This window comes from Budorcas taxicolor, chromosome 6 (genome assembly GCF_023091745.1).
Source record: "Budorcas taxicolor isolate Tak-1 chromosome 6, Takin1.1, whole genome shotgun sequence".
NCBI lineage: Eukaryota > Metazoa > Chordata > Mammalia > Artiodactyla > Bovidae > Budorcas > Budorcas taxicolor.
In genome coordinates, this window is record NC_068915.1 from 23260026 (window position 1) to 23274488 (window position 14463).

At 36.6% G+C, this 14463-nt stretch overlaps 1 protein-coding gene across 1 annotated transcript in view; it reads right to left on the reverse strand.

Annotated features, from left to right (window-relative positions):
* The window catches only part of BANK1 (B cell scaffold protein with ankyrin repeats 1), a 320309-nt gene that overhangs the window by 192828 nt on the left and 113018 nt on the right, over window positions 1-14463 (reverse strand). The window contains exon 6 of the mRNA XM_052642209.1: window positions 1054-1159. Coding sequence (XP_052498169.1) covers window positions 1054-1159 — 106 coding nt within the window. The remainder of the gene's footprint in view (window positions 1-1053; window positions 1160-14463) is intronic.

Consider the following 14463-nt stretch of genomic DNA (forward strand, 5'->3'; position numbering starts at 1 on the left):
TTCAAAAGCAGCCTACCATTGCTCTTTTCCTGCAAGGTGACCTTACCACACATAGTGCATGTTCTAGCACATCTGGGTGAATCATAATCAGTTGTGCCTTAAGGCTTCTACTCTTTTCTTCCTGCTTCCCTCAGGCCTGACAGCCTGATGATAAAACTATTTCAAATAGCACAGAAACTCTACCGAAGAAAACCTCTGCTCATCAGCCCTACAGTATACCTATAGGAGACCTCTCACGTCCTGAAGCCATGCCTGTCTTACTCACCATTACATCTCCATCATTGTGTTCGGCACATACTGAGCATAAAACTGTATTAGAAACAGTGTGTCAACCGAAAACACAGGAATAAGCAATAAACAATGCATGCTGCTAAGCTTGTGATAAATTTAGAAGTACAATCTTTTATCATAATATATTTTCCTTTATATATACGCATATGTATATTTCTATGATAAAAATAATATGCAGTCACTGTAGAAAACAAAGATTTAGCAAAATGAAAAAATGTAATCCCTGAGAGAGCAGAACCCATGCATAACTGTTAGCAGATGCATATCTGTCCAGACTATTGATTTATATATGTATATGTACACATATATATGCAGTGTGCATTTATATATATATACACACAAACATATGCTATTAAACATACGTACCTCTTAAAACAGGCTCACACTCCATCTCCTGCTATATATCCTACTTGTATTTGATTAAGTATAAATCAAAGCATCACTCCAGTCAGCAAATCAGTTTAAAATACAATTTGTTTATGATGGTTGCATTAACGTATGTACCAAAATTTATTTGATCAATGACCTATCTTTAAAGGACTGAGTTATTTTCATTTTTGGTAATTATAAATAATGCTATGATGAACAATTTTCCTCATTCATTATCCAAATATCTCCTTGGAATAAAAACCAGCTCTCTCACCAAGCGATGGGAGTTTTTGAAAACATTTCATCAGCAATTCTATACTCCTTGCTATAATATTTATTACGTAGAGTGAAATGTGACAAAAAGAATAATTGATGCAGTTGGAAAATACTCACATTCCTTTTGAGGGCAGATTTCAGTTTGGAGAGATTGGAATTCATAGTATGGTATCTCATGTTTGAATGTGGATGTGAGAATATGATCAAGTTCGTCAATGTCACTCTGTTTTCAAATGAAAATGAAATGTTTTGTTAGTTTAATTATTTACACAGAAACTTACTTAGTGCAAGATAATAAAAATTATTGACTGGGATAAATACTGGGTAACCTTTAATAATACAACTTTTTAAAAATAATAATATAAAATATTAGGGACTTGGAAAAAAGCCAGTTATTAGAATAATAGAAAAATGAATGCAAGAAATAAGTCTTTGCTTTTGGTTGGGCTTCCTTGTGACTCAGCTGGTAAATAATCTGCCTGCAATGTGGGAGACCTGGGTTTGATCCCTGGGTTGGAAAGATCCCCTGTAGAAGGGAAAAGCTACCCACTCCAGTATTCTGGCCTGGAGAATTCCATGGGCTGTAGAGTCCATGGGGTCGCAAAAAGTTGGACACGACTGAGCAATTTTCACTCACTCTTTTTGGATGAGCTAATTTACTTGAAAATTGACTAATTTTAGAAGAGTTTTATAGGAAGTCAATGATAACACTGTAATTTGTTTCAATAATAAATTCTGTTAAAATATATGCTTTATTTTAATAAATGAGATAAAATGATGAATCAGATTCTTCAATTTAAGGGTCAGAAATGAGATTATTATACTTCTGTGTCAAAGTGAGGGTGAATATTCATCTTGACCTATTTTTTCACCTGTAGATATAAAATAATTATATATCAACTTTATTTCCCTAATCTGAACATTTTGGGAGGAGCTATTGGTCTTGTACTACCAATGACATAATGGACTGCAAAAGCTACCATTTCTTTTAAACTGTGTTTTGTGAAGCAATGGCTGGGATTAAACTGACTTGTGACCTAGATGATTAAAGCTGAGAAAGTAGGCCAATGAACAAAATCCATGGGGTGGAGAGAGGATTACGGAACAAAAATATCTACTAAAGACTTTTGAAATGATTTCCAAGTAAATTAGATAGACTGCCAATATGAAGTCACAGAAATTAAATGATTGGGTTGAAAAAAATGATTTATTCTATTTCTTCATTTTTCAATAATCTGCCTATCTCAAAAAATAAAGTGGTTCAAGCCTTTCTGGATTTTCTAAAGGTCCTGTTTAGAAGTGAAGAGAAAGGATGAAAGTTATAGTTATGTAACGCAAAGCAAAATGAAAGTGTTAGTGGCTCAGTATTGTCCGACTCTTTGCGACCCCATGGACTGTAGCCCGCCAGGCTCCTCTGTCTATGGGGTTTCCCAGGCAAGAATACTGGAGTGGATTGCCATTTCTTCCTCCAGGGGATCTTCCTGTCCCAGGGATCAAACCTGCATCTCCTGCATTGGTAGGCATTTTTTTTTCTTTTACCATTTAGCCGCTTGCGAAGCCCATATCTAACTAGAAGGGTGGTTAAAAATACAAAAATCTAATCTTCCCATATTTAATAGCTGACAAGAGGCAAGGAAAAAGGTTTTAAAATAATGATGTTGAATGAATAAACCTCTAAGTTTGACTACAGAATACTAAGTTATTTTTTAAAATCTGGTAGAGAAATACAGTAGTAGTAAAGAATCTTAACAAGAGAAATGATTTCAGTGAAATAATCATAGGAAGGCTAAAAATGTTCAAAATAGGAGACAAAATATATCATTTGCAGCGTTTTACTTTCAGGTATCTAAAAAGAAAAGCAATGGTTGAACTAAAAACATCTTGTTTTTCTTATAACAAATTTTTATGTTTCCTTAAGTTTCACTAGTAAAAGAAAATAAGATTCACTTCGTTTATTCCATTGTTCATAATGCGTGCTATGAAAGCCAGCCAAAATAGACATTTAAAGGAAAATCTGATACACAGTTTACATATCTTAAACAAAATTTCCTCCTACAGCTTGTAGAGAGAATGACAGAGAACAGAACAAATATTTTCTGTTTATAAAAAGCCTTTTGCTTTTTTACTTTATAAGTATTCAACTTCAAGCACTTAATGTAAAAGAATAAACAAGTAAATTGGGCTAAGATAAAAGAGATATTTTCCTTTGTCAAATTAATTTTTCTAAGTTTTAAGTGAGTCAGTTCTAAGAATTTCAACGTCATGACCACATATGCAAAAATAAGTGTTACGAGTATTAAACAATGCAATTTAACACCTCCTTCAAATATTTTGTATTTACTATTGATTAGGTATTCATGTAGCTGTAGAATATCTTTAAATAACTTGAAAGCAATTATACCAGGAAGGAAATATATTGTGAGATCTGAGTTGAAATGCCTGCTTCAGGACTCATTAGTTGTGGACCTTAATAATACTTACCCAACAGAATTACTTAGGAGTTTAAATAAATACTTTGATGTGAGCCCTTAGCTATAAGACATGAAATACAATCACTGTGATTTAGAAGATTGCACATCTATTCATGAGGAGAGTTCACTCCCCAAACTAGCCTTTGCACTGACTGAACAAATTAAGTGCAAAGGCTAGCTTGGGGAAATAAGTCTGAACAAATAATTTAGTTTCTCTTTTTAAACTGAGTAATGCTTATCTTTAAAATTAGTTAGAATGTAGGTTTTATACTGTAGTACAGATATCCAAAATGTCAGAGGCTAAAGCAAGATAGAAGCCCATTTCTCTTTAATATAAACATCTGGAATGAGGCAGTCTGGGGCTGCTGTCCTGGCTCCTTGATTATGGTATTCAGGCTCTATTTTGTTTCACTGCTGTGTATCATTTTCATGGTTTTGGATGGTTCAAAAATCATTCCCTTGTTAGCACTGCAGTCAGTCACAGGAAAAAGTGAGTAATGGGGAGAGCATGACTGCATCCTTCTTTTAAGAACATGATCAGAAATTTGCACAAATCACTTCCATTGACATGCCATTGGCCATCAATTAGTTATATGACTACACCTAGCTGCAAGGGAGTCAGCAAGTGTAATAATTACCTGGGTGGTCATGTGCCAGTTATATTACCATACAAGAAAGGAAAAAGAAATATTAGTGAACAATTAGCAGTTTCTGTCATCTCCATCAGTCATGAGAAATGTATAAACATCATAATTATGTGAAGGCAATCTGATAAAAGTCAAAACAACAGCACTCTTCTAGACCATTGATTGAATTTGTGTTGAATTTTTTGACTTGACCCCTCCCTCACATAAGGTCAAAAAAGTCCCAAAACTTTAATTTGATCAAACTTGAACAGACTTTTGAATGAAGATATTTAATGACATTAATGATGAAACAAAAAAGAAATGAAATAACAAAGTTTTCTATGGCAGGCATTTGTTAGAATAACCATAAGAACCATGTCTTTTCTCACCCTTACATCCCTTTAGCAATCATTCTGTAACACCTTCAGTTCAGTTCAGTCTCTCAGTTGTGTCCGACTCTTTGTGACCCCATGAATCGCAGCACGCCAGGCTTCCCTGTCCATCACCAACTCCCGGAGTTCACTCAGACTCACGTTGATCGAGTCAGTGATGCCATCCAGCCATCTCATCCTCTGTCGTCCCCTTCTCCTCCTGCCCCCAATCCCTCCCAGCATCAGAGTCTTTTCCAGTTTGTCAACTCTTCGCAAGGTGGCCAAAGTACTGGAGTTTCAGCTTCAGCATCATTCCTTCCAAAGAAATCCCAGGGCTGATCTCCTTCAGAATGGACTGGTTGGGTCTCCTTGCAGTCCAAGGGACTCTCAAGAGTCTTCTCCAACAACACAGTTCAAAAGCATCAATTCTTCAGTGCTCAGCCTTCTTAACAGTCCAACTCTCACATCCATACGTGACCACTGGAAAAACTATAGCCTTGACTAGACGGACATTAGTCAGACCTTACTACTGTTAAATATGGGCTTCCCAGATGGTGTTAGTGGCAAAGAGCCCGCCTGCCAGTGCAAGAGATGTAAGAGATGTGGGTTTCATCCCTGGGTTGGGAAGATTCCTTGGAGAAGGGCATGGCAACCCATTCCAGTATTCTTGTCTGGAGAATCTCACTGACAAAGGAGCCTGGTGGGATACAGTCCACAGTTTTGCAAAGATTCAGACACAACTGAAACGACTTAGCATGCAGGTATATGCATGAAATATGCATGTGAAACAAAATAAGGGTGTTTTTAAACATTTATTTAGTTTTTAATTGAATAATTGCTTTACAGAATTTTGTTGTTTTCTGTCAAACATCAATATGAATCAGCCATAGGTATACATAGGTCCCCTCCCTCCTGACGTCCTTTACAATGTTTTGTTGGTTTCTGTCATAATTACATGTATATCCCCTCGCACATGAGCATCCCTCCCTTCCCCACATCCACCCCTCTAGGTCATCACAGAGCACCAGACAGCTCCCTGTGTTATACAGCAACTTCTCACTAACAATCCATTTTACACACAATAGTGTAAATATATTGATGCTACTTTCTCCATTCGTCCCACTCCCTCCCTGCCCCGACTGTGTCCACTAGTCCATTCTTTACATCTGCGTCTCCATTCCTTCCTTGCAAATAGGTTCATCAGTATCATTTTTCTATATTCCATATATATGTGTTAATATACTATAATTGTTTTTCTGTTTCTGACTTACTTCACTCTATATAGCAGGACCTATGTTCATCTACCTCGCTAGAACTGACTCAAATTCATTCTTTTTTATGGCTGAGTAATATACCATTTTAACATATGTACCACATTTTCTTTATCATCTGTCAATGAACATCTAGGTTGCTTCCATGCCCTGGCTATTGTAAATAATGCTGCAATGAACACTGGGGTACACGTGTCTTTTAGAATTGTGGTTTTCTCAGGATATATGCCCAGTAGTGGGGTTGCTGGGTCATATGGTACATTTAATCCTAGTTTTTTAAAGAAATCTCCATACTATTCTGCATAATGGTTATTTCAGTTTATATATCCACTAACAGTGTAGGAGTGTTCCCTGTTCTCCACACCCTTTCCAGCATTTATTTGTAGATTTTTTGATGATGGCCATTCTGATTGGTGTGAGGTGATACCTCAATGTAGTTTTGATTTGCATTTCTCTAATAATGAGTGATGTTGAGCATCTTTTCATGTGTTTATTGGTCATTTGTATAACTTAGGAGAAATATCTGTTTAGGTCTTCTGCCCTCTTTTTGATTGGGCTGCTTGTTTTCCTGACACTGAGCTATATCAAATGCTTATATATTCTGGAGATTAATTCTGTGTCAGTTGTTTTGTTTGCAGTTATTTTCTCCCATTCTGAGGGGAGCTTTGGAACAAATATTGCATTAGACCATTCAAAGAAATGTCTTTCAAAAAATCCTTATCTAAATGAGGCCATGATTTCTTGAAAAATTTTGGGAATTATTCTCTTGAATTGTTTTAGATGCTAGCTTCCAAAACAAACAATAGAATTAGTCTCATCATTTTATATTCATTTGATTTTTTCCTTTGTTGTCCTTTTTTTTTTTTTGCCCTGCTCTTTTAACTTCAGCCAAAAGCAGCACTGCCTTAGCCGATAGCCCAATAACCTTCTCAAAATGGCCTGTGTCTGTGCTATCAGGAAGCCAGGACCTCTGATTGATGGATCACATGAGGTTGGGTGGGAAATTTAATGTATATTCTTTCATCCAACAAAATACACATTGAGCAGCCATGTATCTAGCAGTGTACTTGATTTTGGATATGAAACAGGGAACTAAATAGATAGCATCCCCACCTTTATTGACTTTGGAGTTTAATGAGAGACAGATAGTGAAAGATAATTTGAAAAATATCACACCAGAAATGTCAAATTATAGTATTACAAAGAGATACATAGGGAGATGTATGGATCAAGGAAGGCTCCGCTGAGGAAGAGGTGCTGGATTAAAAATTGGAGTTAAAACTAACTAGATGAAGATACTTATCAGAAAGGGTGATAGAGAGAGGGTTTCAGTTACAGAGGAGCACATATAAAGGCCCTGAGGTAGGAAATTAACTAAAAGTAAAGCAGATCAGAGGTCCTGGAAAGCAGAAGCAGAAGATTAAGATGGGACCTACTTAAAAACTTTTGCACAGTGAAGGAAACTACAAACAAGATGAAAAGATAATCCTCAGAATGGGAGAAAATAATAGCAAATGAAACAACTGACAAAGGATTAATTTCCAAAATCCACAAGCAGCTCATTCAGCTCAATACCAGAAAAACAACCCAATCAAAAAGTGGGCAGAAGACCTAAACAGACATTTCTCCAAAGAAGATATACAGATGACTAACAAACATATGAAAAGATGCTCAACATCACTCATTATTAGAGAAATGTAAATCAAAACTACAATGAGGTATCACCTCACACCAGTCAGAATGGCCATTGTCAAAAAATCTACAACAATCCATGCTGGAGAGGGTGTGGAGAAAAGGAAATCCTCCTGCACTGTTGGGGGGAATGTAATTTATACAGCCACTATGGAAGACAATGTGGAGATTACTTTAAAAACTAGGAATAAAACTATATATGACCCAGCAACCTCACTACTGGGCATATATCCTGAGGATACCATAACTGAAGAAGGCACATACACTCCGGTGTTCATTGCAGCACTATTTACAATAGCCAGGGCATGGAATATTATTCAGCCATAAAAAGAAACACATTTGATTCAGTTCTAATGAGGTGGATGAACCTAGAGCCTATTATACAGAGTGAAGTAAGTCAGGAAGAGAAAGACAAATATCTCATATTAACACATATATAGGGAATTTAGAAAGATGGTACCGATAAACCTATCTGCACGCATCAGTGGAGACGCAGACATAGACAGCAGACTTGTGGACAGAGAGAGGGAAGGAGAGGTGGGAGAAATTGAGACAGAGGCACTGCAGCGTATATATTACCATATGTGAAACCAGGCAGCTAGTAGAAAGGTACTATATGATGCAGGGAGCTCAAATCTGGTGCTCTGTGACAACTTAGAGGGGTAGGGGGCTCCAGCGGGAGGGGACAGACATATACCTAAGGCTGGTTAATGTTGATATATGGCAGAAACCAACACAATATTGTAAAGCAATTATCCTCCAACTAAAAATAAATTATTTTATTAAAAAGATTAAGTTGGAAGGTGAGAGGGGACAGTGACATCAAGGCCATATTTTTCATGCTAAAGGTTTTTTTAATCCATTTAATAACTGGAATCTATTGAAGTATTTGAGCAAGAGAATTGTATGTTGACATCATTATTCTTAAAATACCCTCACAGACCAGGGACTTCAGATAAGTAGGGTGTGTGCAAAACCTACAGTTGGGAACCAGTTAGGAGATGAGTCTAGCAATGTAGGCAAGAGGAAAAGGTCCACTAAAGTGTGAAAACTAGAGAGATGCATAGAGAAGTGAGCAATATTTAGTAAGTAAAACTGATATGGCTTAATAATGGATTGAATTTTTAGGGTGAGGGAGTGCAAGGTATGAGGAGACTCCTGTGTTTCTGGTTTTTAAAATAGATTGACTATGATGCATTTCATGGGTTAGAGAACAGTGAGAGATAGGCGGAAATCCACAGTTGGTGTATATCTCATAAGCCAATGAGATAAATTGCAGAGGAAATATTCATCAAAAAATAAGGGTGGCTAAGAATCAAAACTGGATGGATTTAAAATTTTATTTTATAGATCTATAATGAAGAGATTGCAAAGGATATTGAGAATGAAAGGCAAAGGGTGTAAGAAGAAAACCAGGAACACATGTCTTCCTGGAAGTTAGGAGAAAAATTAAATCAAGACAGTAAGTTTGTTCAATGGTGTTAATTGCTGCTGAAAAGTCAAGTTACATTTTTTAAATGTTCATCAGATTTATTGGGAGGGACTTGTGCATAACTGATTTATATTTGTTTGTGTGTTGATACTTAATAAGGTTGATAAAACTAAATGGCTGATCTCTGAAAAATAATAAGTTCTTAGAAGTTTAATTCTCCTTATCAAAGACTTATTTTACTTAATTTCCTATGTCCTGATACAGTTTAATGTAGAAGCATATTTCATGAATGCTAAACACAATTTATACTTCCCAAATTATATTCCACTTTATTTCTTTATCTTATTGTTAATACTATTTAATAAAGAGAACCACAAGAATGTACAATGACTTTTAGTAAATGCAAAAAAACACATTTTGGCCACAAGGTTTTTTAGTCTTCTAATTTCCAAAGAAGTATGGAATATTTGGGGTTTGTTCCTACCTTTTATTTATATGAATAAAGCTATGAAGGAACCTTGTTAACAGTGCTTGACTTGTGCTTTGCTTTTTAGGGTTGTTTGAAAATGCTCGCTATGATTGAAGATCTGAATGCTCTAAAGAACTAGACAGTAAAAGCAGAAGGCTGTGCTTGGATGGGGTTGCTATAGACAGCATTTACACCAGCACACAGACATCCGCTGCAGAGGGCAGTCAAAGCCAGCCCCAGCTTGACAAGAAGAAAGCGGATGTAAGGTGCAAGAGAGACACTTTAGTTTGGGAGAAATAAAGCACTGAGGAAGTATTTATTTTCGTCAAGTGAGCAGAAACTATAAATTAAGAAGTCATTAACAAAATATATTCTAAATAGCAGCTAAACATAGACTAAAACATATGGGACCAATAACTATGAAAATGGACTAAGATGGCATATAAGATCAAGAATTGTAGAGAAACAACAGTATAGTTATGTCACTGGCTATTTCTGTGCTCAGAAATAGTTTTTTTCTTATAACAGTGGCTGTATCTACCATTAAAGCTAACGGATTTACTTGTTTTTCTCTAAATAAATGGATGAGTGTACTAGCTGTGTGTTCTTGTTTGAGTCAATGATTTGTAACTGAGGTGAGTATAATCATTGAGTCTGAGGTATCCTAATCAGGCATCAATTAACCGTTAGGAAATGTCACATCTAAACTTCAAAAGATTTGTTTTACTCTTATTGGTCCATTCCAATTGGGAGAACAAACAATATGAAAAATGAATCCAGAAATACATCTTCAAATTGCATTTTGACTATTCTTTGTCTGATTAAAAATCTCTGATCGTTTTCTTCCTGATAGCTCAGTGGGTAAAGAATCTTTCAAAAGCCTGCAATGCAGGAGACACAGGAGGCGCAGGTTCTCTCCCTGGCTTGGGAAGAACCCCTGGAGAAGGAGATGGCAACCCACTCCAGAATTTTTGCCTGGAGAATCCCATGGACAGTGGAGCCTGGGGGGCTACAGTCCAAATCTCTGCTCAGAAATACAAAACAAGTAATAAAACTGATCAAAGGTACATGAAACTCAAATCACTTCCTTCTTCTCTGGGAGTAGAATTAAGAATCAGTGCAAATAAAATGGAAATAAAGGCTATATGGAAAGCCCATATATTTGCAAGTCAATCCTCTTCAATGGAGAATGGTCATAGCTCTCAATCTAAACAAGCATTTTTTTTTCTTGACTTACAATTATGGAATATTTGAGCTGGAAATGACCTTGGAGATCATATACTTAAATTTCTTCACTGTTCACAGGAGGGAATTCCTTTAGCACTAGGGAAAATGAGCGCTCATGAAGTGATCACTTAATAAAAGAATCCAACTCCTGCTCCTACCCTATCTAGAACTATTTCTCTTAAACCACACTGCCACAGTCCAGTAGGAAAAAGGAAAGATAATTAGCAGCCTTTTGAGAGAGGTAAGACCTTAGGCATTTTTGAGTAATAAACCTCTCCTTAATGTTCATAAGAAAGGCAAGATCGGAATCAAAAATTTTACAGCCATTAAAACTCAGTAATGAAGTATATTTGGGAAGCTTGATGTACTGCAGCTCACGGGGTTGCAAAGTGTCGGACACGACTTAGGGACTGAACAAAAACGATGAAGTATATGTACATGGAGTTCATGGCTGAGGTAGGATGCGAAGGAAAGTCTGTAGTACAAATTTGCCTAGTATTGTGAACCTCTGAGAGTCCCTTACTTTCATAAGCATCAGATTCATTTATTCAATTTTATAAATAAATAGCAGTATAATTTTTAAAAGGGAAGATTTCATTTCTTTCTTATTTGTATACTTATAGGTTTTCACTTATTTTTTTAAATACCACTAGGAAAACACGTATCACTCTTTTCTCATTTTTTTAAACCCTTAAGTATCAGTTGTGTCACATGCATCAGGATCTATAACTACGCGAAGAAACTGAGTATGCAAAGATGAAAACCACAGTGCCGTGCCTGAAAGATGAGGCAGTGGAGGGTAAATGGCTTACTGTGTGTTTAAAGAGGGCCCCATCCTGGGTGGCTAGAACACAGGAATAATGGGGGGAATTAAGGGGACAAGGAGGCAAGCTGTGGAGGAGTCAGTGTTGGAAAAGATGTAGGACCCTGAAGGCTTGTGTGTTTATCAACCTTTTGAGAGAGGCAAGGACTTTTTTTTTTTTTTAAGAAAAGTTAAGAGGCCTGAAGTTCCCAGTTTCTTTCAGTAGGAAGAATCTTCTGAAGACCTCTGTAAGGGAGATAACCACTAACATTAAGCTTTAACTTAATGAAGAAACCAACCTGTAAAGGAACTAATGAAAAAAAACCTGGGAAATTCCTCACGATGTGAGAGTTCTCTTAATCCATGTCCTCCATTTCAACCCTATCTGGCTTCACAGTGCATTAAATATTTGTAGGCAGTAAACCAAAGATTGGATAATCAGTTCAGTTCAGTTCAGTTGCTCAGTCGTGTCTGACTCTTTGTGACCCCATGAATCGCAGCATGCCAGGCCTCCCTGTCCATCACCATCCCTCAGAAGAAATGGAGTAGCCATCATGGTCAACAAAAGAGTCCGAAATGCAGTACTTGGATGCAACCTCAAAAATGACAGAATGATCTCTGTTTGTCTCCAAGGCAAACCATTCAGTATCACAGTTATCCAAGTCTATGCCCCAACCAGTAACACTGAAGAAGCTGAAGTTGAATGGTTTTATGAAGACCTACAAGACCTTTTAGAACTAACACCCCCAAAAGATGTCCTTTTCATTATAGGGGACTGGAATGCAAAAGTAGGAAGTCAAGAAACACCTGGAGTAACAGGCAAATTTGGCCTTGGAATGAGGAATGAAGCAGGGCAAAGACTAATAGAGTTTTGCCAAGAAAATGCACTGGTCATAGCAAACACCCTCTTCCAACAACACAAGGGAAGACTCTACACATGGACATCACCAGATGGTCAACACCGAAATCAGATTGATTATATTCTTTGCAGCCACAGATGGAGAAGCTCTAAACAGTCAATAAAAACAAGACCAGGAGCTGACTGTGGCTCAGATCATGAGCTCCTTATTACCAAATTCAGACTCAAATTGAAGAAAGTAGGGAAAACCACTAGACCATTCAGGTATGACCTAAATCAAATCCCTTATGATTATACAGTGGAAGTGAGAAATAGATTTAAGGGCCTAGATCTGATAGATAAGAGTGCCTGATGAACTATGGAATGAGGTTTGTGACATTGTACAGGAGACAAGGATCAAGACCATCCCCATGGAAAAGGAATGCAAAAAAGCAAAATGGCTGTCTGGGGAGGCCTTACCAATAGCTGTGAAAAGAAGAGAGGCGAGAAGCAAAGGAGAAAAGGAAAGATATAAGCATCTGAATGCAGAGTTCCAAAGAAGAGCAAGAAGAGATAAGAAAGCCTTCCTCAGCAATCAATGCAAAGAAATAGAGGAAAACAACAGAATGGGAAAGACTAGAGATCTCTTCAAGAAAATTAGAGACACGAAGGGAACATTTCATGCAAAGATGGGATAATACATATAGTTTAATAAAAAGTGGCAATGAAGTGCACCTAACACAAAGACGAAAATAAGATTTCAATAGGTATAAAGTAAAACATGCAAGATGATAAACATATTCAATGCAATATACCTTTTAATCAATAAGAACTACAACTAATAAAAATTATTTGGTACTATTCCAAAAACGCTCTTGATAAACATGAGCCTAATGCTTTGATCAATAATTGCTATTATAGTTTAGCATTCTGACCTAGTTTGGTTTTTATATCTAGTTGTTCCTATATCTAGTTAAATTTATTGTTGCCCCTAGATAATTTTGTAAATAAGATGGAAGTCTCAAAGGCTTTAATTATCTCAGTTAAATAGGAGTTACTAGTTTTTCTAACACTAATACTTGAATTCTAATTATCTTCCCAAATAGGGCTTTGGATTTTTTCATCTGAATTCACTGTTCTAGGTGCTGGTCTGGAAATTGTCCCTTTATGAGGCTATATGCTGGGGTTTAGTATTTATGCAAAAAAATACAAAATGATTTAGGAAGCAGTTAGGTAATAAGCTGGTTTAGCTAAAGTCTTCTGAAGCCTAATAGACATCTTCAAAATAAACTAGGAAAATAAAATTTCTCTTTATCATTTCTTTCCTCAAATTCACAGAACGATCATTTTGCTATATGCCCTACAGTTTTTAAATGATAATAGAAAGTCACTTACCACAAATTTGAGGATTACTGAAAACTAAAATCCATAGATTTCTCATTACTGTTCCTTCCCTCAAATTTCCAGAATATTCATGTTATTAAATGCCCAAGAGCTTTGAAATGATTACAGGAAGTATCTAATTACTAACTTTAAGGATTACTTAAATCACTTCTGCCATTAACATTTACAAGAAAACTCAGGATAGCTCTTTTAGTATACCATTTCAGCTAAGTGGGTAGAATATTAAAAAAACACACACAACCCATAAATCTGCTGGTATATGTCCTCACAGATATACAATAACTGTGGTAAAAACTTCCAATGTATGTTGTTCTTAAGTAGAGATGGTCAGTGGACTATCTGCGACATACACAAATTTCCCAGTTTAAGCAGTTGAGAAGCATAGGAAAGAAATAGCAGTGTTGTATGCTGGAGAGGAAAAGCATAACTTTTTACAACTTTCAGAATATAACTTACATGACAGTAAAGCGAAATGTCAAAATGAGCAATCAAAAGTCCACAAGGAGAAACACAGTGTGGGTTGGGACACGTCCTCTGAGGCCAAGTGACCCTAAAGCACACCAAGGTTCCTCTGTGTCCCTGCAGTTCCTTCTTTTTAATCAAGGGTGGAGTCTGATTTTTACCATCTCAGCAAATTCATGGTAGGGACACCTCACACAGTCCGGATGCCAACGGATGAGATGAAACCCATTAGTCCAAGATGTAAAGGAAACTGAGTGACACGCAGACTTCCCTTCCGTCAGGACGGTGATGGTGTTGCTTGGTCTGGTCTGAAATCTCAGTCTCAGAATTTGTTTCATTTAAATCCACAACATTTATTGGTCCTCTTATGACAACAGCGCAAACTCTAAAATATCTTCAGTTGTATATATTAATCCAAATCTCTTAATGTTTCTTGTCAAGCTGTAGTCTACTGTCACCAAC